This window comes from Etheostoma cragini, chromosome 3 (genome assembly GCF_013103735.1).
Source record: "Etheostoma cragini isolate CJK2018 chromosome 3, CSU_Ecrag_1.0, whole genome shotgun sequence".
Lineage (NCBI taxonomy): Eukaryota > Metazoa > Chordata > Actinopteri > Perciformes > Percidae > Etheostoma > Etheostoma cragini.
Window position 1 is genome coordinate 19,381,257 of NC_048409.1, and position 27,934 is coordinate 19,409,190.

The 27,934-nt window shown below is 39.1% G+C and overlaps 1 protein-coding gene across 1 annotated transcript; it reads left to right on the top strand.

Moving 5' to 3' along the window:
- Positions 1-770: 770 nt before the first annotated feature.
- Positions 771-27,799, top strand: LOC117941789 (mitochondrial intermediate peptidase-like). Its single transcript, XM_034866907.1, has 19 exons — positions 771-1,351; positions 1,472-1,645; positions 1,828-1,916; positions 2,129-2,215; positions 2,350-2,413; positions 2,498-2,680; positions 3,403-3,559; positions 4,217-4,265; positions 4,999-5,059; positions 5,735-5,787; positions 6,179-6,332; positions 6,656-6,733; positions 6,931-7,138; positions 7,831-7,940; positions 8,623-8,697; positions 9,183-9,299; positions 13,726-13,847; positions 15,599-15,672; positions 27,163-27,799. Exons 1-19 carry the CDS (start codon positions 1,205-1,207, stop codon positions 27,261-27,263), a joined length of 2,103 nt encoding a protein of 700 aa, XP_034722798.1. The 5' UTR covers positions 771-1,204; the 3' UTR covers positions 27,264-27,799.
- Positions 27,800-27,934: the final 135 nt, after the last annotated feature.

The window sequence follows — 27,934 nt, forward strand, 5'->3', positions numbered from 1 at the left end:
AACGCAATGTGGTTGTGGAGTGCAATGAATGAGTTATTCCTCATATTAATAAACACATCATTTCAAGGTGTATTTTGTGTTTGACTTATCCACTGACATGTTGATTTAATCTGTCTTGCTCAGTTTTCTTAGCATGTACCTGTATAAACCATAGACTGCATAGGTATAAACTTGACAAATAGTAAAACACTAAAATAAATGCATTATTTGTGAAAGAGGCTTTATCCTTACTTGTAGGAGCTTAATTCAATAATGAATGTAATCCAAGCTCAGGACAAATATTGTATTTCCGCCTCCTTCCGAATATGATCACATCATTTAAATTACATTTACTTCTGTATTGAATATTTTAAGATTTAAAGGTATCAAGGTGGTAATTACTTTAATAATCATGGTGCATGTAGTTTTGGTACTCTTATCTCTGAATGTTTCATGGCCAAACATCACTTACAATGTTTTGAGGACAAAATAATTGATTTCTTGATATAAAAAAAAAAAAAATCAGCTTCCAGATGAAATGACTAGAACTAAAACCGATTACCCTTTGCTTTCTTCGTTTTTGTTTAGGATTTACCTTATATTTTCCTACAGCATATACATATTTCGGTAAATTTAAAAGATGTATTTTTGTGCACGACATTAACCTGCTTTTATTGTGAAGGGCTTCAAAAACAAGTACCCACCGTCGCTTCAGTGTGACGTCATTACCTAATGGTTTTCAGTAGATGCTTGCACTTTCGACATATTTGACTCGTACGGTTTTTAGTTGTTATATTTAATTGTTACTTAGCAACATTAGAAAAATGCAATACTATTCAGAATAACATACATAGTGTAATCTTGTATTCAGTATAAACCTGCGTTTTAAAATTCTAATTTATATAAATTATTTTACCCCACGAAAATACCACCTGCTACAGTCATTTAGATTTGTTTCACAGATAACCAGTAAGCTGACATGTGAGCAAACCAGTTGTGTCTGTTGTCTTGACAGGTAACGTTACGCCTCTTGAAAGTTAGCCCGTAATTTCTCTGAAGATAAAGGTTTAGAATATATTCACATTATTTAAATTAGTTCTTAACATTTCCGGACATGCAAACAAGCTAACATTGTGGCTAATGTCTAGCATGTCCTCTGTCAGTCACTGTCACTACGAGCCTCAGCAACGTTAGAACATCAACACTACCGCAGATTTAGTACAAAATGTCTGCGTGTAAAAGGTTGCTTTACTTTGTAAGGCAGCGAAGCTTATGGACTCATGTTCGGAGAAATGTCACAACCTGGTCTCCTGTTGGAGCTGCCTTCAATGCCAAACCTCACAGGAGACTGAACTTGATCGAGAAAAACGTGGTTTGTAAATGTCTTAAATGTGTTTTTCTACGTTAAAACATTGCTACATAAATGTATTCAAATGTAAATGTAATGTAAAAATGTACCATTCTGTAATGTGTGTTTTACCTCTGGTTAAAGGGTTTGTTCGGAGTACCAGAGTTGAGCTGTCCTGCTGGCTTCCAGGCAGCCACAAAAACAGCTCTCAAGAACACAGAGCGTCTGGTGGGAAAAGCTTGTTCTTGTCCTCCAGGGGTTGAGACAGTTGAGTCTTTTGACCAGCTCTCAGATGGTTTGTGTAAAGTGGCTGATCTGGTGAGTTTAACAACCCAAAATGTGCTAAAACGTTGCACTATAACTGACCTGTGCATTTCTGACCATAGCATGTAATCCTTGTTGCTTCTAAAATTGAGCTGCTACCCACAACGCGTGTATTGTGCACTGTATGTATTATCTGTAGAGTTGTAAGCTAACTGTCATTTTTCTTCCTATTACAGGCAGATTTTGTTAAAGTAGCACATCCAGATCCAGCATTTCGCGAGGCTGCAGAGAAGACGTGTATAGAGATTGGCACAGTTGTGGAGAAGTAAGAAGCGCCTTTTAACAAAGTCTTTCAAAACTGCACACTACAAATAAACACCCCAGCACATTTAGCTTATGACCAAAATGAAAACATGCTGCCATATATTGCATAAAACTGTAAGAGTGCTGGTTGTTAAAAACCAGCAAAGGTCAGCTAAGAAAGATCTTGAGTAGCACTCGATAGAGATGTTCCTGTGTAACGTTTGTGTGTTTCAGGCTAAACACTAATGTCAAGCTATGCAAGAGCCTAAAAGTATTGCTGGACAACCCGGACATTGTGGCTCAGCTGGACCCTGATACTAGGTAATTTTACTGTAATCATATTTAGTTTATAGATATAGGATTTATTGTTTATCTCTGTCCATAATTGCATCACTATCTAATAATAATATCATGTTTAATGATGGTAAGTTATTTGTTTTTGTTTCGCCTTCTAGAAAAGTGGCAGAGTTGTTCATGTTTGACTTTGAAATCAGTGGAATTCATCTGGATGACAAACTGGTGAGACGGTCATAATACGTGGTAACAGACAAGTTATTAATGCAAAAACATTTTTCCCATGTGTAACAATGGTTTTCTCTGCAGAGAAAAGATGCAGTCGCCCTTCATGTCAAGCTGTTGGATCTTAACAACGAGTTTCTGGTTGGCTCTCATCTGCCGAACAGAATTGCTCGGTCTGCAATTCCTGAGCATCTACACCTGCACTTTGCAGATGAAGGAAGCTTCATCCAAGTTGGGGGATTACATGCAGATTCCCCCGATGACTTGGTATGTGCTTTGTTTGGTCTGGGTCACCAGAACATTTCTCGCTTTAGCTCAGCAGGTGGCACTGTTACCTTAAATCAGATTATAGGACTGGATGTAAGGGCAGGATGAATTGTTTAGTATCCTATTCTGTCCTGATTAGTAGTACCATTTATATATTTCAAAATGTTAAGAAAGGGGGTTTAAGAGCATTTCTATTAATCTTCTATGAATTAAATATCGGCTCTAGTTGCCTGTCAGCGTTGCTGAGCAGTAAGCAGCTCAGGTAGCGATACAATTGGTCAAAAGGTTCTCTCTCTCAAAATTACTAACTTTAATTTTAATGATTTAAATATTTCTGTTAGTTTTAGATCATTTAGTATGTTATACAGTTACCAGAACATACTTTATCTCAACAGTTTTTCTATATACCAATAAAACAGTAGTAATGCCAATGTCTCCTATGAAGGAAACTAAAATCACACTCCAGACAAAAAGCAGAGAGCAATATGATACAATAAATAAAGCCAGAGCAAACTTTACAATCACTTATTTAAAGATAACAGTCTGACAATGCAGTTAAAGGTAAAGTTTTTTTGATTGTCTACATCTGACATCCAAAGATCTCTTAACTTTCCCTGTAACTCTTGATGAGCAGATTGCATCTTTCTTCTTCTACAGTTTGTGGACAAGTGGCTTTTTATGTGGCATTATGTATTTAGCTCTGTCCGCTCTTCCACTTGTAGGTTCGAGAAATTGCCTACAGGATTTACCTTTATCCAAATGCAGATCTTATGGATTGCCTGGAAGAGCTGCTAAAATGCAGATACAAACTGGCCAAACTGGTGGGCTACGACTCCTACGGACACAGAGCCTTAAAGGGAACGATGGCCCAAACACCAGGTTTATAAGATGCCTCTACTCTCTTTTAGGCCTGCACGATTTGGGGAAAAATATTAATCATGATTCTGTCAGCTTAGAATTGATATCACAATTCTTTGCCACGATTTTTTCCCACAAAGTGAACCATGACAAAACAAAAAACATTGGCAGCACCAAACATAGATTTGTTTTGGCACATATAGCTCTTTGCGCATCACCACAAGCTTGTAAACACAGAGGGAAGGGAGAGCATTGCAGTGGTTGGGAACGCTTTAAAACCTATTTTATACAGTCTATGTTTAAAACTCACTGAAGAAAGTAGTAGCGTTTGTGATGTAGTCAGCTCGTAAAATTGAATTAGAATCAAAGTCCTTAAAAAAAAAAAAAAAAAAAATCCAAGTTATTTAAAAATTAAATCGTGATTCAAGATTGAGATTTTATAATGATTAATCGTGCAGGCCTACTCTCTTTGCTTCAGCATCAATATAGTTATCAGTAGTCAGCGTGTTTGTGTTTGTAACTCATATTTGCTAAATTGGTGATAATTTTAAAAGACACCAAATAATTCTTATTTTAGAGGTTTTATATGAGCTATAGTAGTTATTTTTCATTAGTGCCTTTGGCAGCTTGTCTCAGATAGTTTACATGCTGCAACTCACTTTTTATCGCCCTTTGCAGAAACGGTGATGAGCTTTCTTCAGCTGTTAACAGACAAGCTGTCAGACAGGTACGGTCTACTCTTAAAAGTCTTTGTCTAAAAATGTGAAAAAATGTACAGATCCAATATTCTGTTAGATAGTTATGACCTGCTTATTTAAGTCTGTACTATTAAATCAATGCTTCCCTTCATAGTTATCTATAAGTTGGCGCATGATGCCCAAGAGTCCATACCTCCTAAAATGAGTGACCCACAGAGTTATTTACCTTGGGCAACAGTGATTTGATTAGTTCTTGTCACATTTCCACTGTTTATTCATAAAAGGCCACTGGATATTTGTGTTGTTTCCAACTTCCAACAGTTTTTTTTATGTAAGTATATTCTTTGTGCTTGGTGTGACGCCCCTCCCACTATCCCACTGTACTGGCCAACCTCATCAGGCAGCTGGATCTAGTTCAGCTCGGCGTCGTGTTCATGCGCTCCTCTCTCCACGAGATGCATTTTAGGAAATAATTAAATAATTATTTAGGAAATTATTATTATTTAATAAATTGTTTAACTGAGCTGATTTTCAACATTAGGATTCCTCAAACAGCTCAAAGATATACTCAGGTCAGGTTCAACCAAGACTCTAAATTACCCACAGTCTTAACTGTGAGCCTGGCAGCCGGACCATGGTGTTACCCTGCCTCCACCATACTGCATGTTGCCGAAAAACGATAGTTTGGTAAAAAACTACAATAAATGCCTCAAGTCACTTAGCAACTAACTTGTTTTTGTGTTTTTTTTTTTACTGTCACAGAACAGCCAACGACTTTAAGATGATGACAAACATGAAGAAAAAACTCAACCCTCGTAACTCTGTGAGGGATTTCTTTTCTTCATAACATATTCTTTACATACATGGTCATTTTCTTGCAAATATTAACCAGTATGTAATCAATGTTAAAGGTTTGAAAGTAAAGCTAGGTAGTTAAAGTGTGATTTGTGCTTCTGCATTAAATCTACATGGTTAAATCTATACTTGTGCACTGGTGTCTGCGTCGTTATAGCATCGCAGGGCCAGCAAAGCGAGTGAGAGTGTGACATGGATTAACTTTCGGAGTAGCGAGTCTAGAGGCATAGTGGGAGAAACAAAGAGTCTCCCCTGTGGTTTCTCATCACGGTGAGAAATCTGTGGCTGGAAAAGTTAACCCTCTCCTTGATTTCATGTTGTTTATGGAGAAGGAAACCCTGGAAATGAGTATGGGGAAATACAGCGTTACCAAACCACACTTAAGCAACGTCCATTACCGTGACACGTAGTTACATTTTTTGAGAGGTGCACGTTAGGGGGGTCCAGCATGGGGTCGGTATCTCCATGTACCTACGTATCTAGCTACGGCGTGGATTTAACTCAGAAACATAAATCAGTCTTTAGTTTTAACATAAATTCATTTTTAATCTATTTTAGATTCACTATAATTCAGTTATGTCTATTTTAGTATCATTTGTTTGATACAACATGTAAATAAAATACTCCTGGTCTAATTTTATAGGAGCTCATGCCATGGGATCATCCGTACCTCAGTGGTGTCTTACGTGCTGAAAGGTGAGTAGTCATTTGACAAAGCCATCTTAGTCGGTAGCTTTGTGATGGTTTTTAGATGTTTGTAATTCCCTTTTCTACCAAGGTGTAAGTTGTCATTGGGTCTCAGCTCATCCTCAGGTGTCAGATGTTACAAAAGGTGCTAAGGGGGAAGCATGGGAGTTCTCACCAACTCCTTTTAAATTCAGGACAATACGATGTGGTATAATCTGCTGCTTTCGCCGTTTTTTTCTGTTTGAAGTTGTGGCATTTTGGCATTTGTTAGGGAGAGAAAATTATTCTATTATACTTTTGACACTCTCCTCAGTCACTTTCAGACACAGGTTGATCTTGATCCATATGAGGCTTTTAACAATAAAAGCCTTTTGTTCTACTGTATGTTTTTATTATGCAGGTACAACATAGAGCCCAGTCTGTACAGTCCGTATTTGTCTCTGGGTGCGTGTATGGAGGGTTTGAACAACCTCTTCTCTCAGCTGTATGGTGTGTCCCTCATGTCCGAACACCCCGGTGCTGGAGAGGTCTGGAGCGAGGATGTCCGCAAACTGGTAGATCTCACTAATAGGGCAAAATGTCTGGGATTGTGGTGACTCAATGCCTCCTTCTAATATGAAGTTGGTTGAAGTCTGTTCTATGTCCTATGTTGTAGATCAATCTGATAGCAAAGGTCTATATATTTGTGTGTGTGTGTGTGTGTGTGTGTGTGTGTGTGTGTGTGTGTGTGTGTGTGTGTGTGTGTGTGTGTGTGTGTGTGTGTGTGTGTGTGTGTGTGTGTGTGTGTGTGTGTGTGTGTGTGTGTGTGTGTGTGTGTGTGTGTGTGTGTGTGTGTGTGTGTGTGTGTGTGTGTGTGTGTGTGTGTGTGTTTTCCCAGGCTGTGATACACGAGACAGAGGGATTATTGGGATATATCTACTGCGACTTCTACCACCGGCAGGATAAACCTCAACAGGTGCGCATACACACATTCATCCATATAGTCTTCACATCTTAATGTTAGCTTCTCCTCTGAAAATAGGCCTCTCCTTATTTAATTATACGCCAATGTTATGTTCCTAAAAAATTTAGTGATAAAATATGTGTCTACATTATTTATTTTTTTCAATCGATTTCACCTTCCTTGCCCAACCTTGTCCTCCTCCTCCCCAGGACTGTCACTTCACCATCCGTGGTGGCCGCTGGTGCCAGGAAACGGGTCAGTACCAGCTTCCGGTTGTGGTGCTGATGCTGAGTCTGCCCCACCCAACCAAGAGCGCCCCCACCCTGCTCACGCCGGGCATGATGGAGAACCTCTTCCATGAAATGGGACATGCCATGCACTCTATGCTGGGACGCACTCGCTACCAGCATGTAACAGGTGAGGTGTGAGCACAGATTGGACACCGTAACCATGGGCAACTTACTTCAGACAAAATGGAAGATTGCACACATGTATCATTAAGTAGGTGTTATTCAAACTGTTTACCTGGCAGACAGTTAAGCAGATGTTTAACATTTCATGAGCTCTGTATCTTAAAGTGATGGCTATGTAGTTCCCAAATGTCACAAGCTAGAATCCTGTTGTATGATATGGAGCTATAGGTTATTCAAGTGAAAATAGAGTGTAAATCCGATTAAGTATAGCCCCAAGGAGAGCTTTAGATTATCCTTGTCATTTGATACAGTTTCCCTTGTCGGATAAAGCTGATTAGTTTCTTCTCTCTGGTAATTCAAGATCCCAAAAGTATTTATTTTACAATAATAACAATATCCATTACCTCGACTTGGTTTCTGAGTGGACACCATACAGCAATTTAGACATGCAACTTGAGTCACAATTGTATCTTAAAGCTCATAACAGTTGCATTACCAGTGACTTAATACTATCTTTTTTACCTCTCTAAATCTATTTTTATATCAGATGTTCTACTTGATATCAGATTTAAACATCTGTGGAAGGTTAAAAGGATGTACTCTACCGAGTTCTGTGTCAGGTCAATTTGGGTCTGGTTTGTCAGACCAACCTTTTGTTTTAATTTGTGCGTCTAAGCTTTGATGTCTCTCCTCCAGGAACCAGATGTGCGACTGACTTTGCTGAAGTCCCATCCATCCTCATGGAGTACTTTGCCACTGACTATAGAGTCCTCAGCCAGTTTGCACGCCATTATGAAACTGGACAGGTACGCCTAAACCTCAGAATATAGACCAACGTAAAACTAAAAAAACATTACTCAGTGGTGGTGGAGGTATATTTTCCAATACATATCATTTTTGGGGCTATTATAGGAAAGCACAACCTGTCTTTTCATTGCTACGCAGATGATTTGCAAATCTATTTGCCTGTGAAAGCAAATGACAGTGTCGCACTAAACTCCCTGCTTAGTTGTATCACTGATATTAAGTTGTAGCTTTCAGAAAACTTTCTTAATTTGAATCGAAATAAAACGTGGTGTAATATTTTCTGTACTTCAGGCATGCAAAATGGTCCAGCTTTGAGTTTGGGGGATTTGGCATCTTACAGTAATAGGTCAGCAACGTTAGAATCAGCTTTTTCCCCAAGACTCTGGAACAAGTTACCCCCCGATATTTGCACTGTTACAGATGTAGCTCTTTTTAGGTCCAAACTCAGAACATATCTGTTTAGCCTGGCTTTTAATACGTAGCAGTGGTTTGACAATTTCATTCTTCTGTTTCTTTGTAACCTTTTCTGATTTTACTGTTTTCTACGTTCACTCTTTCTATTGTATAATATGTGTTTTTACTCTTGAAAAACATGATTAAAAATAATGGACTTTTATTAAATGAAAATGATGTCCTACTAGTTCCCACTGGATGATTATGTCTGTGTCATTGTCTGCTCAGCCTCTGCCTGAGAGCATGGTGGCTCGCCTTTGTGAGTCAAAGAAGGTGTGCGGAGCCGCAGACATCCAGCTGCAGGTATGACTAACCTCACACACACCACTTAATATGATATCTAAAAGTAATTTTCACTTTTACAAGAACACCCAACTCAAACAAAAACAAAAAAGACTGAGTGGTGAATAATCAAGCCTCCAGTCCCTTTTAATGTACACAATTACAAACGTTTACCAGCATCTTGGGGGAAACGGAAGCTTCTTTTTTTGACTTGGTGTTTATGGAATCAATACAGACTTTGTCAGATATTAGAATAAATTATTTAAGCTTATCAGCCCTTTACCTTGTCGAAGGCTGCCAGTTTTGGCCTTATCTGTCTTTAGCTGGTTTACGGAACAGGGATTACACAGTCCTAAAATGCTTTAAATTTCTTAGTGATGGAAAATATAGAGAGTTTAAAAACATATAATTTACCACTGCAGAGCCCCCCCTTTGCATTTATGTTCTTTTAATATGTTTGTATGTCACTGATTTAGTAGGAAATGTGTTTTTAATTTTCCTGGCAGATTTTCTATGCTGTCTTGGACCAGATCTACCACAGCAAACCTCAGAACCGCTCCACCACAGAAATCCTGGAGGAGATGCAGCAGAAATTCTACGGCTTGCCTTATACGCCCAACACGGTACATCCTCAACAGTTTTTTTTTTTTTTCTCTTTGACTTTTTCTGTCTCTTTAGGTTCATTACAGTCCTTGATGTGGATGATAATTTAGGCAAAGTTCTGTGCATGTATCCCTAAGACTCTCCTCTCACTGCTTAGTTGATCACAGCACAGAAAAAACACATATTTGACTTGAGTTGTTTTAGCTTTCTACTCTCTATCTCCTTCTCTTTCCTTTCTTTCTGGTTTTATGTTTTTTACCCAGGCGCAGCAGCTTTTAAGAGATTAAAGCCTTTTTTTAAGCTCTACTTAAATAACAAAGCAGAGGTATACTTTGAATGAGCTTTCCCTGGGGGGAATATTTGAAAGTCTTGCTCCCGGTCCTTTTAATGAAAAAAACCTCTCAATTTCCCCCACTTTTGCAGCTGTGGGCGAGTGGATGAGGCCAGGAGGGATAACGGGAATCAAACAGTCATAATTTAGCCAGGAAGGGCCTTCATAAAGCGTTAACTCTGGGCTGTAATTATGTGGGGTACCATCAGGAATAGAGATTACAGAACTGCTGTATATTCTCCCAAACGTCAGTGCTCCGTCCCGTGTTTCTCCTCACAGGAGTCCTCCCACTCTCCTGCTTGTGCACTGCTTTGTAGCTCCCTCTCTAGAGATTGTGGTTTATGTTATATAGTTTCCCACTGTCGCAGTTGTTCCTCTTCAACTTTTCAAACCACACTGAAAGCTCTAACAGACACTTTGCCTCTGTGTGCACAGTTAACCGCAGCAGGATCGTTTTCCTCATATGAACTTTCACAGAAACTGCTGATGATTGCAGCGCTTAAGTTTCTTGAATTGGATCCTCGTTGGATAAGAGCAAGTGAAAACAGATTTGTTTAGATCCTTCAATGACAGACTCTACTTAAACTTGTTTCTTTTTGAAAATTGCCCTTTTTGTCTCTCTTTTCACCCGTCCTCATGGAAACCCGGTTCAGGAAACGTTTCCACAGCAAAGTGAACATTTGAGTGGCTAATAGGTTACGGAGAGCCACAGATTATAAACATTAGGGTGATGCTGACGTGTATAGTTTATAGAGCATGGATATCATTTCCCGCTGTGTGCAGAGAGAGAGGATCAGCTTTGAGTAACATAGACCACATGCTCACCCTTGAGCTGAAGATAATATTTGGAAATAAATGTCAGAAAGCAAGGTGTTTGGCTCATGTGTGTTGACATTTCTTTATTCTGCGATTCTTGGCTTGCATCAGTGCCAAGTGGTCGCTCCTCTTTTTTTAATGAGCATCATTTTTAATGCATACTTGCATAACATATAATCCACATTCCCCTTCAAAACGGTGGAAATGCAGCTTAGCACAAGTTAAGTTTAGAAAGAACAAAGTGTTTTATCTCACTTACAAGAGTAAAAAGCCTTTGCTGACTTTGTCTCCTTTTGTATGTAAGGATCAAAAGGATATTTCGCTGACATGTTACCCACTTGCATTCTCTCACAAAAGTTGACATTAATCATTTGATGCAAGGCAAAGGTTTTAGAAAAAGGGGGCGCTTGGAAGTCTGAAAATCAGTTAACCATTAAAAGCCTCTTGTCAAAGACTCAGACAGCTCACTAAACAGCTCCTCAATAGCTGCTTATTTGTTTCCAGAATATGGGGAAACTTATACCTTGCCCGTGGTTTTCTGAGCCAGGACTTCTCTCTAGAGTGCTGTTTACTTTTGTTAAAGTCACCGCAGCCCAGATGAGTCTCGTCAAGTCGACACTTTCAAGCTTAAGCATTTTTAACGGCATTGGGTGGAAGATGAGCAGGCAGCCCCCAGTTTAAGCTCTCAAATTATTTCAAAGGTTAATACACTTTGTTATCCAGTATAGGCTTGCATGATATGAGGAAAATATGCGATAACGTTGTTGAATATTGCAATAATATTACTTGTGATAAATCAACAGATATAATATTGTTCTTAGTTCTGCTGCTTTCAGTATTCTGCTAAAATACAACATATTGCTTGTTGAATTTAAAACAAATGAAAGAAAATCATTTCCAACATTTTTTTATTGAACATTAAAGGCATTGCTAAAGAATTTCAGAAACATTATAAAGTGCAGTTTTCTACAGATATTTTCTTTCAACTAATACAATCTCTGAGCGTTTTTTGCGATGAGTCACAGCCTTTTGCAATGTATTCACTGCACCAGTTGAGATTGCGATGACAATTTAAACAAAAAACGATATATTGTGCAGCCTTAATCCAGTAAAGGTATTTATAATTAATAATTTCAAGGATCCATTTCCCTTTATGCCTTCTACCTCTGACTCAGTATGTTATAATAAAATGTAGACGCGGAGGTAGTGATTTGATTTCACAGTACCACCCTGGCAATATAATTGTAAAACACACTTTTGGTCAGTTTTAGTGCAGTGCCCGTTCAAAACGTACCTGCTTGGAACAGGCCGATGGCTTGGCCCGTGTTATTGCTGCTTGTAGCTTTCTCCAGAACCATTGTTCACTGAAGTAACTTACAGAAGGACCCCAAAACTCCCCAACTGTGTACTACTGACCTAATGTGTACTTCTACTTCAGAGGAAAACATTGTACTACAATATTTATCTGACCGAGGCATTTTTACCTGTTACGTGGGAGATGCAGGTTTTACCCACAAAACTGACTAATTTACAGCTCACAACAACTGATACAATATAGTGTCTGACTTTTGTTTGATATCTAGTGTCGGCAATTTTACTGCGTTAGCGAAATGCTCTGAGTGAATTAAAGTCGGGCTTTTACTGTTAAAGGTAGACATGAAAGAAGTGGAGCCTGCGTTATGCCATTGCTTCGGACACAAAGAGGGTCCTCGCTTTATAGTTAGATGTCATTAAAATAATTTCTAATATTAAACAAGTATTTAATGCCTTATAAGTTCTGTATTCAGATCTCCCTTAAAAGTTAGATCCCAGTCTCAATGGGTCTTATTTGATTAATACTGCCATAGTTGATATTAACAATGGATCATATTACTGTGTAATATCAATCTCAAGTTTCTTTTATTTAAATCTGACTCATCTCTATGGGGCTTTTTGGCTTTTTTTAATCAATTGTTTTGGTGAAGAGTCAGATAATTCCCTCTGTAGATTAAATAAAGGTTATACATAAATGTGGAGTGAAATTGGAGACTCCAGATAAGTGCTAATGTTACTTCATATCTACAGCATTTGTAAATTAGCAACAGTTTGCTAAAATCTTTTTCATAACAACTGGGTGATAATTAAATAGAGGATTCCAGGAAATACAGTGACCTGCTGTATAAGGCATTCTAATCATTAAAAAGTTTAGTTTTGGGCTACAAAGATTAAAGTCACTTTAATTACCAAAGACAATAAAATGTACCAGGATTTACTCTGGCATGTACAAACAGTGCATAGGTTATCCATGTCATTTGATTCAGACAATTAATTCACTTGCAACTGGAGTATAAATCATTAACGTGTTTAAAGTTGCTATTTTATGTGGCGTTAGGAGGCGTCTGCATTCTGGTAGGGTTTTGTTAACTATGGCAGCTGCTGTCTTTTCTAAATGGCTGAATGTTTGAGTGTTTGCCAGCTGAATTCCCCCAGACTCCCCGTTTTCAGAGATCATAAAAGAGCTTGTCTTTATAGATATGGAAAGGGGCCCCCTCAGGCAACTGCAGGGAGAACAGAAGAGAGAAGGGGGCTTTCTACCATTTAGGAATTTCCGTGTTTTGTCCTTTTAAAGAAGGCGCTGGCAGGTTGTGATTTAATGTTTTGTTATAGAGGTTTGTTCAAGAAAAATATGTTTTTATTACACCAATATAATGACACTAACAAAGACAATAGAGGCAGCTTAAAAGATGAAAAAAGTGTTTGACGTGTTTTTCAGAAGACATTTAAGTTTTATGATTTACTTTTTAAATATTCACTTGTTTAGTTGCAGTGCCAAAACTAGAACTGTTTTGTTTTTCAATGTCAGTGTCTGAAGATGTTTTCATCTCAAGTTTAAGTTGTAGTTAACATCTTCAGTCTCACCTCATGTGTCTTTTACTGGAATAGTCAGCTGTGGTCATGGAACAGCTTCTCCTTTTTAAAACTTTGCGTTTTTACGAGCAGAAACATTTAAGCCTTTTCAGGCTGTGATGTCCTACCTCTGCCACGCTGCTTCCTAACCACACTGTAGCCAACAAACCCAGCATTTTTAATTTAGTCAAAAGCTCATATAGTGTCATGGGATACAAGCAAGTTATCTTTGTGTAATTTCTTTATTTGGGAGCCAGAGTTAACTTCTATCGCTTCTCTTCCTCTCGGTAAGTTTGTTCTGTCACATCCAGTCGGGTGAAGTAGAATCTATTGGCGTCCGGGTTATTTCAAACTGTCTTTTCACTCAGGTGAAGGTGATAATATTTAAAAAGTGTTTTTACTATCTTCCATAGGCATGGCAGCTGAGATTTAGCCACCTGATTGGCTACGGGGCCAAGTACTACTCCTACCTCATGTCCCGGGCCGTGGCCTCGATGGTGTGGAAACAGTGCTTTGTACAGGATCCTTTAAACAGGTGAGACAGCTACTTAAGGTAAAAAATTCAACAACAAACTATCAAATCGAGTAGGTAGATATGGGGGGAAAACATCTTTCTTCCAATGTTCTCACCTTCTTACATAAGACGAGCTTAATTTGGGCATTTGCTATCCAATATTCTTTTGTATGGGAGGATATGGCAGGAAGCAGGTTTCTTATTTGAGACTTTTGCCCCAACTTAATTACTTCTTATAAAATTAATTAAAATGTATCCTACTTGTTATAGCAAGAAATTCTAAGTTTTTTTTTTTTTTCTATGGCAAGGCTCGTTGCTAAATTGAAAGGAATAATGGCAGCCTCTGATAAATGCATTAAAATGTCTCATTTTTTAAGACCTTTACTGTGAAAGGGCCATCCCAAACGAGCAAAGTTTAACGATCAAACCCTCTAACCGTGGTTCTGAATTGGTACTGACTCACCAAACTCCACTAGCTCAAAATGGAGGTATAGGTGGTGAGGTGGGGAAATTGGCAAAGAAATGTAGGTTCAAATTTGCTACTTTACGTTTTTTGGATTTAGATACAGAATAATTGAGTGTAATTAAATAATTTTCGTGTGCACATAGGCATATGTGCACATTTGAATATATCCAGGCTTTAATTTAAAAGTAGGGCATATTATGAAGATTTTCAATGGGAAAATCACATGAGCAATATATTGCCATTTCCTGCTTGAAGTGGAGAATTGCAAGTGTGCCCGCCAGTTTACCTTTTTCATTATACCCTAACCCTCCACAGCTACAGGTGCATCTTCATGTGGAGTGACATTATCAACATGTATATGTACCTTTTGTGTAATGTTTGCAGGTATGGGTTTATGTTTTCTGAGAAATCTTGACGTTGCTCCTTTTCCGATGATAACTTTGACAATGATGATTTTAGATTGATTGTTTTGGAATTGATTTTTATGAAGATGCCATATTTGATTATATAATTATGATTTGTATTCCAGTGAGGAAAATGACTATTCATTCATTCAATTTGAAGTAAAAACAAATTAAAAGTATCCAGCAGTAAAATCACTAGGTTATGAGGTTCAAAGGCATAATTTACAGTTTAGAAAGGTTATAGGTTCAGCTCCTGTACTTCTGTTTCCACAGATCTATTAGATACATTTTGGTTAACCTACAGTCTCAACTCTCTTTTTAGTCACTTGTTACATTGTGTTCATGGTGAGAGAGTCTCACAAAAAGCACAGCTTGAACCTGTTTTGTGTTTAAAGTGCTGAAACAGATGTCTCCTGACAGGCTGCCTTCCCCTGGATACTGTTTAAGTTTGTGCTGCCTGACATTAAACATGACATTAATATGAAACACACGCCGACTTGGCAGTTGCTATGATTCACAGACCCTCACCAGCATCCAGACCCTCCCTTAACACAATTGTTTGCCCCTGGACACAGCACAAAGGCTTTGTTTTGAAAACGAAGCCTTTACCGTTCCTCCATAGAGTGAAGCCCTGCAGCGTTCTCCCCCTGCCAATCTCGGCAGTTTGCTGTCTCTCAGCTTTCATATCTTCTCTTTCCCTCTAACATTGTTTAATTTCCACCTGCAGCTGTCAGATCTCTGTTTCCTGTCACTTGTCCGTTGTGAACAGGTAGCTTAGAATACTTTTCCTTGGGCTCTGAGTGGCAGCGGTGGAGGGGTTGACAGGGTAAGTATACAGGTGTCTGGAACCTTATAGCTTTCTCTTCTGTTTACCTTTCCTTTTCTCCATTTCTTTTTGTCAGGGACATGGGTGAGCGTTATCGTCAGGAGATGCTAGCCCATGGGGGAGCCAAAGAGCCCATGCTGATGGTGGAAGGTAATTTACCATATCCAACCCTTTTTCCCCCTAAATGCTGAAAGAATTATTTTTTGTTTTTGACCAGTTTATCTCAACATGATTGGGTTACATCAGACTTAGGAATTGCACTTCTAGGCCTTAGTTCTCCACCATTTTCAACCCTTTGACTCAACAGCCTTCAGGCAACAGTTGTTCCACCTTGTACTGTACAGGACCCTCTCCTGGCAGATTTAGCTGTTTTGTACCATAGGTCAGGATTCCCCAGTTCATCTCTAGGCTTCCTTTAACTTATAAGTTAAAGTGTTAAGTCCAATAGCTTCAAAAAGCATCAGTAAGTCTCCTCCAAAATGAGGCAGAACTACATTCTTGGAAAAATATACTGATTACTAGTTACAATTAGAGTCGGTGGGAAAATGTCCACACATAAAAAGTTACATAATGTATAAATAATAATAACAAAGAAACTAAATTAATATATTGTTAACTAGTACTTTGATTTGTTACCATTTTTACACATTTAACAAGATTTATTTTATTCTGATCAAGTTGTTATATATATATTTAGTTAATAAAATGATATAGAGATTACAGAAGACATAAAGAGATTACATAGTAAATAGATAAAATAAAAATAAAAGTATCATAAGACAACTCAATTTTTCCCAGGAAGATTATCAATTAGCAATAACTTGGGGAAAATAGGTATTTATATATTAAGTATGTTTGACAAGGCTTCTGGATGTCTGCTACGGTCCTATAACTCATTTTCTCTCCTTTGATAAAAAAAAAAAATCTTAACTCAATAACATTATGTATTATGCTTTAATAAAAAAAAATGCTTTTTTTCAGTCATGCTAGCAGCAGGGCTCTAGACATGGCAACGTCAGTCATTTGGTCCATCACTTTGGTCCAGACCGAAATATCTATCTTATAACTAACTATTGAATAGATTGCCATGATATGTAATGTTCCCCTCAGGATTAACTCCTAATAACTTTGGTGATTCTCTGACCAGCATCAGGTCAAGATTTCAGTTTGTTCTACATTTTGATTTATGATCAAATATCAGAGCTAAAGACATTTCCTTCAGCCTCAGCTGTACTTTGTGTTTATTGCTAAGCAGCATATGTTAGCACGCTAACACCCTAAACTACAATGGTGGACATGGTAAACAATATACTGCTAAACAACAGCATTTTCTCATGCTGATATTAGCATTTAGCTCAAAGCAGCGCTGCAGCTCAGCATAGCCTCACAGAACTGCTAGCATGGCTGGAGAAGTCTTGCTTGGCTACGTGCTTAAGTGTCTGTTGTTTTTATAATTTAGTAACCATCAAACGGTAGTAATAGTGCATTTCATTTACCGCGTGAGCCGAAGCTGGGAATAACGTCACACCCGAGTTGAATGCGTTCCATCAACAATTCAGATTTTCATTGTTTTTCATTAGCTCTAGCTGGGTTAGCCATTGTTAGCAATGCCAATTTGTAGCAATGCATTACACTTTTTTTTAGTGCATACCAAAATGTCCACAGATAGAAGATGGACAGCACTGTGTGTACGACTGATTTAGTAAAACACAAATAGGACAAAAGTGCCTATATTTGTATGTTACCACAGGTGTTGATGCACGAAGCAGCCATGATGGATTTGTAGCTCGGGGTACTTGGTGGTTGTCCAGGTTCCAAGCTCAAAAATCCGAGGTCAGGGGGTGTGTTTCCGACTTTGACTTTGGAAAATCTGACTTACGACTACAAGTGGAACACACTATAAATCCGCTTTAACTTTAATATTGGCGTGACAAAATTACTGGTGGCAAAACAAACTACTTCCTCCTGTTGCCCTCGTCCCTTCATCCTCCCATCACTTCCTCCTCCCCTCCTTGAGCAGTCACTGTGGCATGTCTAGACAGGACAACAGAAGAGAAGGTGAGAGGAGAGGGAGCAGTAATATTGGGTGACATTTGGGAGTGTACTGTAAATCTCTCCCCCAGGGTCACCTGCTCCCTCCTCCCTCGGATTGTCCTTCTGACAGCTCCAACCAGGGCTGCGCCCAGCCTCTGAAATTACACCCACCAACAGATCAGATCCTTGTTATTAGATCTACTGTCCAATTAACTGTTGTTAAACTGACACTATTTGCTTTCATGGCTCCCTTTGAAGTGAATGCAACTCAAATTAAAGGCCAAGGCCCTGTGTGCAGAATAGTTATCAGGGTCATATTGATCCCTCTGGCTGTCTTTCCCAGCCATAAGTCATTGTGCAATACTGTAAAAATGTCCGCTTGGGGAACCATACAAAATAATTTAATATTATAACGAAACACGTAGATCAAATTAAAAGAGCCTTGAAATGGTTAGATGTGAATTCCAGGTTCACATTTTGGCAGTTTCCCTAATACATATTTTCAGGCCACTCTGTTCACCTGCATTTATAATAATCATCTGAAAACCTATTGTATTCTTTTTTTATCTTCATAAAATTTATTCCATGTCTGGAGAAATGCTCAAACTAAGATAAAATGTCTTCATATTTTTTTCAAAGATCCATCCAGCCAACCTTCCATTTGATGTCCTTATATGTCCTCATAATTGACCTTAACATCATGAAAACGATAGTCAGAGTTATAAAAGTGCATGTGCTGAAACATTTAGCATTTCACCACCATTTGCTGTGGGGTTGAGAGGTTCATAGAGACAATCTTGATTTCCTTTTGGGGAAGGGAAAAGGATTTTGAATAAAAAAGGGCCCTTTTATATATATGCCAAAAGAGAGTAGAAGACTAGAGGAAGGACATAGAATCCAGATCCAATCCATTACACATAATCTTTTCAAACAAAGACCCTTGTAAATGGAGGTGTGTAACATTTCCCTGCTATCCCCTTCGGCGAGGGTGTAGAGGGGGCACAAGGGCACACAGGGAACCGGAGCAGGCCCAGCGAGGCTAATCAGAGGCCAGTCTTTATCTGCATGGTTCCCTCCCCGCTACTGGATGTTTCCCAGGAAAGACGGTGTTGAAATGTAAACTCGGGTATTAAACCCAGAGCAGCAGCATCAGGATTGAGTAAGCAAGTCAGAGTAAGAGTAAGAGGGAAGAAAATGGAGAGAAAGGGAAGGCGAGAGTGAAAGGTGATCGACTGACTAAACCGAACCTCAGCTCCTGCTACAGAGAGGGCTTTCATGGCCCAGACTGTTCCCATAGCCCCGACCGCTGAGCACAGAAAATGGATCCACAGCTTGGTAGCCGAGTTCTTTGTCCGGAGGCAGAGAGGCTGAATAGTTCTTATGGTTGCTCGCATAGTCGCTAATAAACTCCAAGAGCACGGTGGTCTGTACAGTCCAACAGCACTTTTGTGACAATGAGTTCAGTCTAAACTGGAGAAGAGGAACTTCCCAACGAAGATGTAAAGCTGCAGAAATGATTTATATCCCTTACTTAAAAATAGACATGATTTGTGATCAAAGGGATCTGTCAGTGAGCCATAGTGCATGTTCAGAGGGAAGTGTCTCATTCTTGATTTACTGATGGTAGTTTAGGGACTGTTTTTATTTAAGGGGCTACCAGAGGAGTTTGTTGGGTCTTTAGTCAAAAAAGACTGAACCCTCCCTTTGCCAGTAATACATTTTTCTATGACCCTCCAAAATGATTGGGGGGAAAAGGCATGACCCGCCCCAACCATTTATTGATGCCTTCTGTTCACGTTTGGGCTTGGCAAAGACATACAGATACCCATTGTATTTTTACAACCTTTACATACATGACTAAAATCTGCTTTCTCATCATACACATCACACTACACTGTTACGGTGGCCATTTCAGTAGATTTACTCACGGACATTGTTGTTGAAACACAATAAGCATGGAAACCAAATGCACAATTACTGCATTACTGCATTACTTCAAGTGCTAAGTTACTCCTCTAGTAAACTCGTATTCACATGAAATAAAACAATAAAACATTGAGACCATTCAACAAAGCATAACAAATTCAACACGTGACCTGGTTGCTATGGACTCGTCACTAGGCCTCCTCAGTCATTGTATATTTTAGCTTAGGTTAAGCTGCCGAAGCTGAACATTATCCAAAACTCCATTTCTCAGACGAGCATCAATTTGGGAGCTTGCGTGCTACCACTCCTTCCTTCTCAAATGACTTGAAAAGGCTGTCGGTTGCACAATTTCACAAATAATCACCGGGATTGAAAGCATATTTTAGTCGGGTATGCCTGCAGTTTGGATACTTCCTGTCCCAAAAATAAAAGCTTGCGTCTGGTCCGCTATGTTTTGGTGCGTTGGTGTTTTTGATGTTTTTAAACTAAATAGTATGGCAATCATGCTAATGAATACAATTATTTTTTTCAGCAGATGATGAGTTTTCACAAAGAAAATTACTAATAAAACGTAAGAGTCCACATGAAATAGATGCATTTATAAAAATATAGTTATGTATTTTATCTTGCAATGAGGGTAGATAGTTAAATACTTACATGTAAAGTAAAATACAGTTATGTAAAACAATTACAGAGGGTGGTTGTGATGTTTAAGGAACTGTTTTTCCAAATGACCTAGTTACCTTGCTTGTGGAGCATGAACAGCTGAGGTTGATGGGGATGTCATTACTTTTGCAGGTATTTATTCATAAACCAAAATATTAAACACATTTAAGTTTTGACTTGATGAAGGTGCTAGATGAGAAGTCTGAGGATCACCAGAGTTATTCTTCAGTTATAATTCATTTCCTGCCAATTCCATGGTAATCCATCCAAAAGTTGTTGAAGTATGTCACTTAAAACCATAAATGTGAACCTCATGGTGGTGCTTGAGGAAATGTCAGGGCATCACTAAAGTCAGAAAGGTTCATCTTTAGCATGACCAAATGTAATATAAATCCACATGAGAGTTGAGTTATTTCAGTAAGGACTGACGTATAGACCGACCAACGCCACTAGTCACACTTCTACCGTGGCTATAAATCATTTCTATGCTTAAATATTTCTTTAAAAAAAAAAAAAACATGTTAGACCCAAAGTAGATACGTTTCTCAGAATGTGAACATATTAACTTGCATACATCTGATTTTGCATAATCTGATGCATTTTCATACAGAATCAAGTTTTCTTACATTAAGAGTTTGGTTTACTGAGTTGTGTAGGCATTATTCTCAATAACATTGCAGTTTTTTCTTCTTGTGAAGGCACTTACTTAACAAAGAGCCTCCCTGTGCAGTATTGTCATCACCCTTGTCTTGCTTGCTTTCTGGGCCTGTCTGTAAGTGTTGTTTGTAGGAAAAGCTTCCTGAACTTCAAAAGAGTAATTACAGAGGCAGTGAGGTTTGCCTCCAGGTTTGACAGAGCTAACTGCTTTTCACACCTCAACATGTTTTGAATGGTTTCAAGCTGCAGCTGAACGGTTTCTGAACAGCAAGAAACATGTTTTGAAATGTGTGATCACAAACTCTTAGGTGACTTTGAGCTCTGTGTGCTAGTCAGTGTAAGAGTATTATTTTCCATACATGTATAGAATAGGACAGTCTGTTCCGATTTTTGAATGTTGAAATGTGGCGCACTGCTGATTCCTTAAACTTGCATGTGGGTGGACTTGGCCTATAAACGTAACGATTAAACAATGAAAGAACAGAACAGAACGCAGCCAGCACAAGAGTCTGGGATCAATGGCTCTTATAAAACAGCCAATTTCAGCTAAGCTCTCTGACTGGTCAAAGACACCTTCCAACAGTGCTGATTAGTGCTCTAATAGCTGAATACAGTTTTTTAAACGTCTATTCTGCTATTAGAGCACTAAACGTGTAAAAGTGTTTGCTACCCTTACTTTTAGTGAACCAAGAAATAATTATTAATTTTTGTGCACTACTCCAAAAGTTGTTCATTAGTCAAATATGCATTTTCATAGTAGAGATCAAAAGCTTGTAATTAAACCCATATTTCAAATTTCCACTAAATTGTGAATACTGTTTATTCATCGGTTTAATGTAGGTCATCAGACACGTTACTCCCTTTTTCAGACCAACTCTTGCTAGGCGGTGACTCGGATGTTTGTTAAATTCAAGCAGCAGTAGCTGCAGGCTGTGCAGCAATTCTAAAACATTTCAGCTGAGTTTGTTTCCCCAGAGCTGTCATTACCAAGGCTCAGAGCTGTTAGCCAGCCACATAAGTCTTCATTTGACTGATACCCATCACCCACCACCCATTAAGTAAATCAGTTATTTTGTGCGTGCTGTGTATGTTCTCCTGTAAGAGATAAAGCTCTGTTTACTTGAAAGATGTTTTTTTTTTTTTTTTACTTTCTAGAATTGTTTTTGAAGTTGCAGCTTCATTTGGCACTCAGAAGGGAGGACATGGTAACAGATTTAAAAGTTCTCAAAGATTTAAATTTGTTATTAAAGCAAGTGGCACAAGTCAAAACCTATGTGTAAGTACACTGTCGATTATAAAATAAGTCACTCTGGTCTGTATTGAGAAAATAACTATTTTAGACTAAAATAAGCCTTGGAAGTCAAGCTGAAGAAGATGGTCACTGATTTAAATGTTACCACACCACCTTAGAAATGTTGAGCAGGGATAGAGAAGTGCGCTTTGCTACCCCCAACAAGTCTTAAAGTACCCTTGAGCAAGGTACTCAACTGCCAAAGAAATGATCAGTCTATAATTTTAATGGTAGATTTCTTGTAACAGTGAGAGTCTGTGGACAGGTGTCTTTCATACAGGTAACAAATTAAAACACCTGGGAGCCAGAGAATATTTCTAAATTGAGAGGGGCTCAAATACTTATTTCCCTCATTAAAATGCTAATCAATTTATAACATATTTGACATGCGTTTTTCTGGATTGTTGTTGTTATTCTGTCTCTCACTGTTCAAATGAATCTACCATTAAAATTAAAACTGATCATTTCTCTGTCAGTGGGCAAACGTACACAATCCGCAGGGGATCAAATACTTTTTTCCCTCACTGTAGCTCCAGCGGGGCTGTTCAGTTTGCAAAGCAGAGTTTGACTTAAAATGTGAATTCTTATCAGCAGTTTGGCTAAGAATATAGTTGTTTAGAAAGTACCTCTGGTATTTTAAATACTTTACTTGTCGTTTTACACCTGACCCAACTCTGCCGGCCAAGTTGGCTACACTCCAAGCCCTGAGGTGACTGTAATGGGTAGAAGCCTTGTTACAGCTCCGTCTGTCAGTACCATTATGAATGGAAATAGAAACTCTTAAACACGAGATGACTTACACGGCAAAGCCTCTGTCCTACTGCTCTCCTAATAATGAACACCAAGCACAGCCTGTTTAGTTTGGCTCTGCGTGTGCGTCACCGAGAGTGTATAACTCGGCCCGCTGTAACGCTGTCAACTGTTGTAAACCATAGAGGCTGGAAATCCTTTTCACCAAAGTAGTTCCAGAGATGTCTGTGGATGATCCCGTGGGAAGGGGCAAATGTTTCTGTGGGAAAAAACACATCGCTGTGGAACTATTTGATGTACACTTTCAAAGCTGTGAGCACTGCGAATACAATTCCATTAACCTCCATTGTGCTGGGGTGGATGCACATATTTTAAAACCTGGTCAAATAAATCAAAATATATGATCATTAATGGAAAAAATGTTGCAAAAGAATCTGTCTCGGTTTTTTTGGTCGTAGCAGGAGTGGTTTCTACACACATTATTGTGATTCAAACTGTAGTTTACCTTGCACAGCTGCCCCATTAACCTGTGCGGTGCATCCAGTTCTGCTTGACTCAGTCCCACCTCCTGATGTGTATCTGTATGAAAACAGCTTCTCTGATCAGATACTCCTCCACAGTGTTATTATGACTTTGAGGATATCTGTGCATTCCTCTCAAACTCTCCCAGGGATCTGGGTTGGGAAAAAAATCACTGTTTATTGTACCTCTCTTCATCTGCTGTCGGCCTCGGTGTGAAACCCAGGTGCTGACACCCCAAGCTGTTTGTGATGAGAAGCCGGCGAGGCCACTGTTGTTTACCTCACTATCCCCTTTCATGATCACTCCTCCCTTTCCATCTCTTACTTTCTCTCTGTCTTTTTCTCCCCTCCTCCCCGCTTTGCCTCTCTCCTCACTCTTGTCATGTTAACCCTGCTTGTTTAACACACTTACTTGTGGCAGGCGAGGATCCAGACATCAGATCCCCCTGTGGACATAGTCAGGAAATTACTAATTACTAATCTATTAGAGAAAGTGCGGGTGATGCTGCAGACAGTTACAGAGAGCCCAAATTAGTAGCTGAGCCCACAGCTCCGTCTGCTCACACGCTATAAAAACCAACCAAGTAAACAAGTGTCATGTTGGAACATGTGTGTATCTGTGCTTATGTTGTTTTTGTGCTGCACACTGCTTCTGGTGAGTTGGGAAGATCACTACCCTTCAATCCTTGACGCTGCCCCCTGAGCGTTAAGGATACTGTTCTGTTATTGACCTCTGACCTTTTTGTTTGGAGTTGGGCAACTTAAAAGAGGATATCCTTGCGGAGATTAGATTTTGTCATTATTTTCTCAATTGTGACCAACTATGCACAGCAAAGTGTCAAACAACAATGTGTAGGGCTGGGTATCATAATAATAATACTGATACCAATACCGTGACTTTTAAAAATCCATTTAAAAAACAAATAAAACAAAAATTACAACATTGCACATTAGGCTGCGGCACAAATCCTTTTCAGCTCCTACTACGTGTACTCTGTGCAAAACATAGTTCTTCCAGCGAGCCTCTACGACATGTAACGTTAGGGAGCCAATCAGCAGCATTAGATCTTGCTAGAAGCATGCTGCCTGCTTATTGGCTCAGTGACACTACTCCTTGGGTAGTGAAATTTAGTATTGAATGACGAGGCAAAAATTATAGAGGCATTTTTTACAACTAAAAACTATAGAGGCATTTCGGTGGGTGCCTAAAAACTGTTGAATTTGGTACCTAGTAGGGGTGCACAATTCAGAATATGTCATGATTCATTTTGGATTCAAAAATAATTCTCAATTTTTTTTAAAGTGATTCACTGTATGTAAATGTAGTTACTTTTCCCATATGAAAGTATACACGCCATTACAAAAAGAAAAGAAAAAAGAATAGATTTTTGGAATTCTATGAATCCATTTTGAATCTGTAAAGCTTCAATTGATTTTGTTTTTTTTCTTGATTTTTTTTCTTGATTTTTTTCGCACACCCCTAGTACACAGGCCTAACTATATGTAATGTTTAGGGGTCATTGGTAACAGACCCACAGAGAAATATCCCCTGACGCAGCAGTTGCCCTCAGCTCTATGAAGTGTTTAAGCATCTTCTATCTCAACATTTTGGTTTTAATGCACACAAATTTATCATTAGCAACTAGCTAATGGAGCATTTATTTTGAAAATAAGTATGGTTGTGAGTTGGTTAACAATGCCTTGAAATGCTTCTAATACAAATATAGGTGGTTTTTGCTTTAACTACTCATGTTCTGTACTTGTTCATTAGTTGAGACTGCTGTGGTTTGAAGCTGCAATACAAATTGCTAATATTACTTTTCAATTGCAATTCCAGCATTTGCCGTGGATGTCAGCCATTATTACTGCACATGAAAACACGTTGTCTAAATTCTCGCATGGCTGTAGAGTCTTGTTTTTCATCATAAAATGGATATGAATGAATACATTTCCTCCCTCTCTAAAGATGGATTTAAGTGCAGTGTTAACGCCTTTTAATGCAGCCTGGGCTGTTCATAACATTTTGGTCTCCACTTTAAAGGAGCCATCAAATCCCATAGACGTCAACAGAAGTCACAAAAACGTCTTGCAGCCCTTTAATTAGGACTATCATTTATGGTTGGAAGTCATCACTTTCATGTGGCTGCCTTGTTCCCAGGGATCCAGGGGCCTTGCGGTTGTGGTATGTTAGGGACCCCTGTGTGTTGGTATCATCTCGTAGCCAAGGGGCAGGGAGCGACCGGTGGGTAAGAGGAGATGATAATCCCACCTCTGGTGCTCTCATGCAAGGCGATTCATTGCAGGCCAGGCCAAACCTGCGCTCAGTTAGTTTTTACCTGCTGAGCCAGTTCCAGGATGGCAGCAAAGTGTGTGTGTGTGTGTGTGTGTGTGTGTGTGTGTGTGTGTGTGTGTGTGTGTGTGTGTGTGTGTGTGTGTGTGTGTGTGTGTGTGTGTGTGTGTGTGTGTGTGTGTGTGTGTGTGTGTGTGTGTGTGTGTGTGTGTGTGTGTGTGTGTGTGTGTGTGTGTGTGTGTGTGTGTGTGTGTGTGTGTGTGTGTGTGTGTGTGTGTGACGCTCTATCTCTCTCTCCCCCCTCCCGCCTAGTGCACATCACACGCACGTGACTGTCCATATCTTGCTCTGTGTCCATGCGTTCAGGATCGCTGTGTGAAACTCTTTGCGTCTCCATTCAAGCGTGCCTGTGCAGACATGCTTGTGTTGAGTGTGCGTTGGAGGTGACCCATGCAGGAAAGAGGGGGAGGGGGCAGAGCGCCTATTTACATTGGCAGCTACACAAGGGGAGAAGGGGAAATGAACTGACTTCAAAGGGGGCGTGCGGCTGAATTGTACAGCAAGCGAGGGAGTCCTCCATGCATGAGCTGGCAGACAGGCTCTCAAAACACAGCCAGACATTCCCAGGGCTCGCTCGCCGTCATATTTGCCGCACAGTACGGCACTAGTCGCAGTCTGGTGTTATGAGTGTGTGTGTGTGTGTGTGTGTGTGTGTATGAGTGTGTGAGCTCAATCAAATCACCCCTTTAAAGCACTACATACCTTTTTTGGTGTTGTTAAAGGCAGAAATACAAGATGTTGAGAATGTCATAGCTGTGTTTTACTACTTGCAGTCCATTGGATCATATCACCATCTGAGGCCTGTTAGAGGTATCTACAAAGCTCTGACCATGTTAACACTTCTTTTTAGTATAGGGAGAAGTTGTGAGGGTGCTGTTCTTTCATGATTGATTATAATAAATGAAGTTTTTCTGTCTAAAATCTTGAAAATTTTCTCATAGTTTTATATTAAAATCCACTGATTAGAATCCAACAGGACAGATTATATATGAAATTACAAGATCCAAATGTTAAAAATAAAGCCATTGCTAAATACATACAGTACTATACTAGTGATGATAACATTGCTCGAGATCTGAAATTAGAGCAAAGTGTCAGGAGCAGCATTAACATTGTTACATTTTAGCTTAATGTGGGAAAAAATAGCACATAGTTTTAAGGATTTCTAAAAAAAACTATTAGCCTGTTGTTGTTTTTTACCCTTAGAGTGACTTCTGCTTTAATGCTGCACTTTTCCTGTCAGACTTAGGTGATGAAAAAGAGAACTAGTTTATCCCAGTGTCCAGACAGTGTTTTCTTCCCAAACACAGATGTGCATTGGACACACACACACACACACACACACACACACACACACACACACACACACACACACACACACACACACACACACACACACACACACACACACACACTTAAACCTGCTCTGTGTTTTTGTGTGACAGGGATGCTGCAGAGACGGCCCACCATGGAGGACTTTGTGGATGCGCTGGTGTCTGAGCTAAACCCAAACTTTGAGACCTTCATCATGGACTCTGAAAGCTAAAAGAGGCCTCTGGTGCCATGGAAACGGACTTGACCCTTTTTCACAAAGCAACAAGTTTATACATTGCTGCTGCCTCTTAAAGTCACATTGATTTATTTTGATATATCTGGCTAATTCTGCTGTCAATATAAAGTAATATGGTTAGTATTAAAGACTTGCTACAAACCCTGAAAACGCCCAATCATCTCTGAATATTGATCATTTCAGATTATGGTAAACTGTGTATCAGTCACAGACACTTTCCCAATGCTCTGGACTCCATTGCGTCCCCAATAATGATATTATAACAGATTCCGCAGTAGCTTGTGCCAGGTCAGATCATGAAACCCTTTTGAGTTTGTACATGTTATTTTCACCTTTTTGTAGCACTGAAGATTGTTAAAAATGAACAGACAAGTGTACTCTGTAATGTAACATACCACTAAACATTTCACTACAATCACTATTTCTGTGATTTGGGGCATTTTAATTGCCTTTTTTCTCATTATTCCACAACTATTAACTCCTCATTAAATCTAAATATTCAGTTCACATACTAGCGGGACATTGTTTTTTCCTAATCAAATCAGCGAGAGGAGGAATACTTAATCTGCTCTTCCGGTCACATGGTCATTGTTTAGACTTTAAATCAATACCGCTCCATCTGTTTTGTCTGTCAGGAGTTGTGAGGG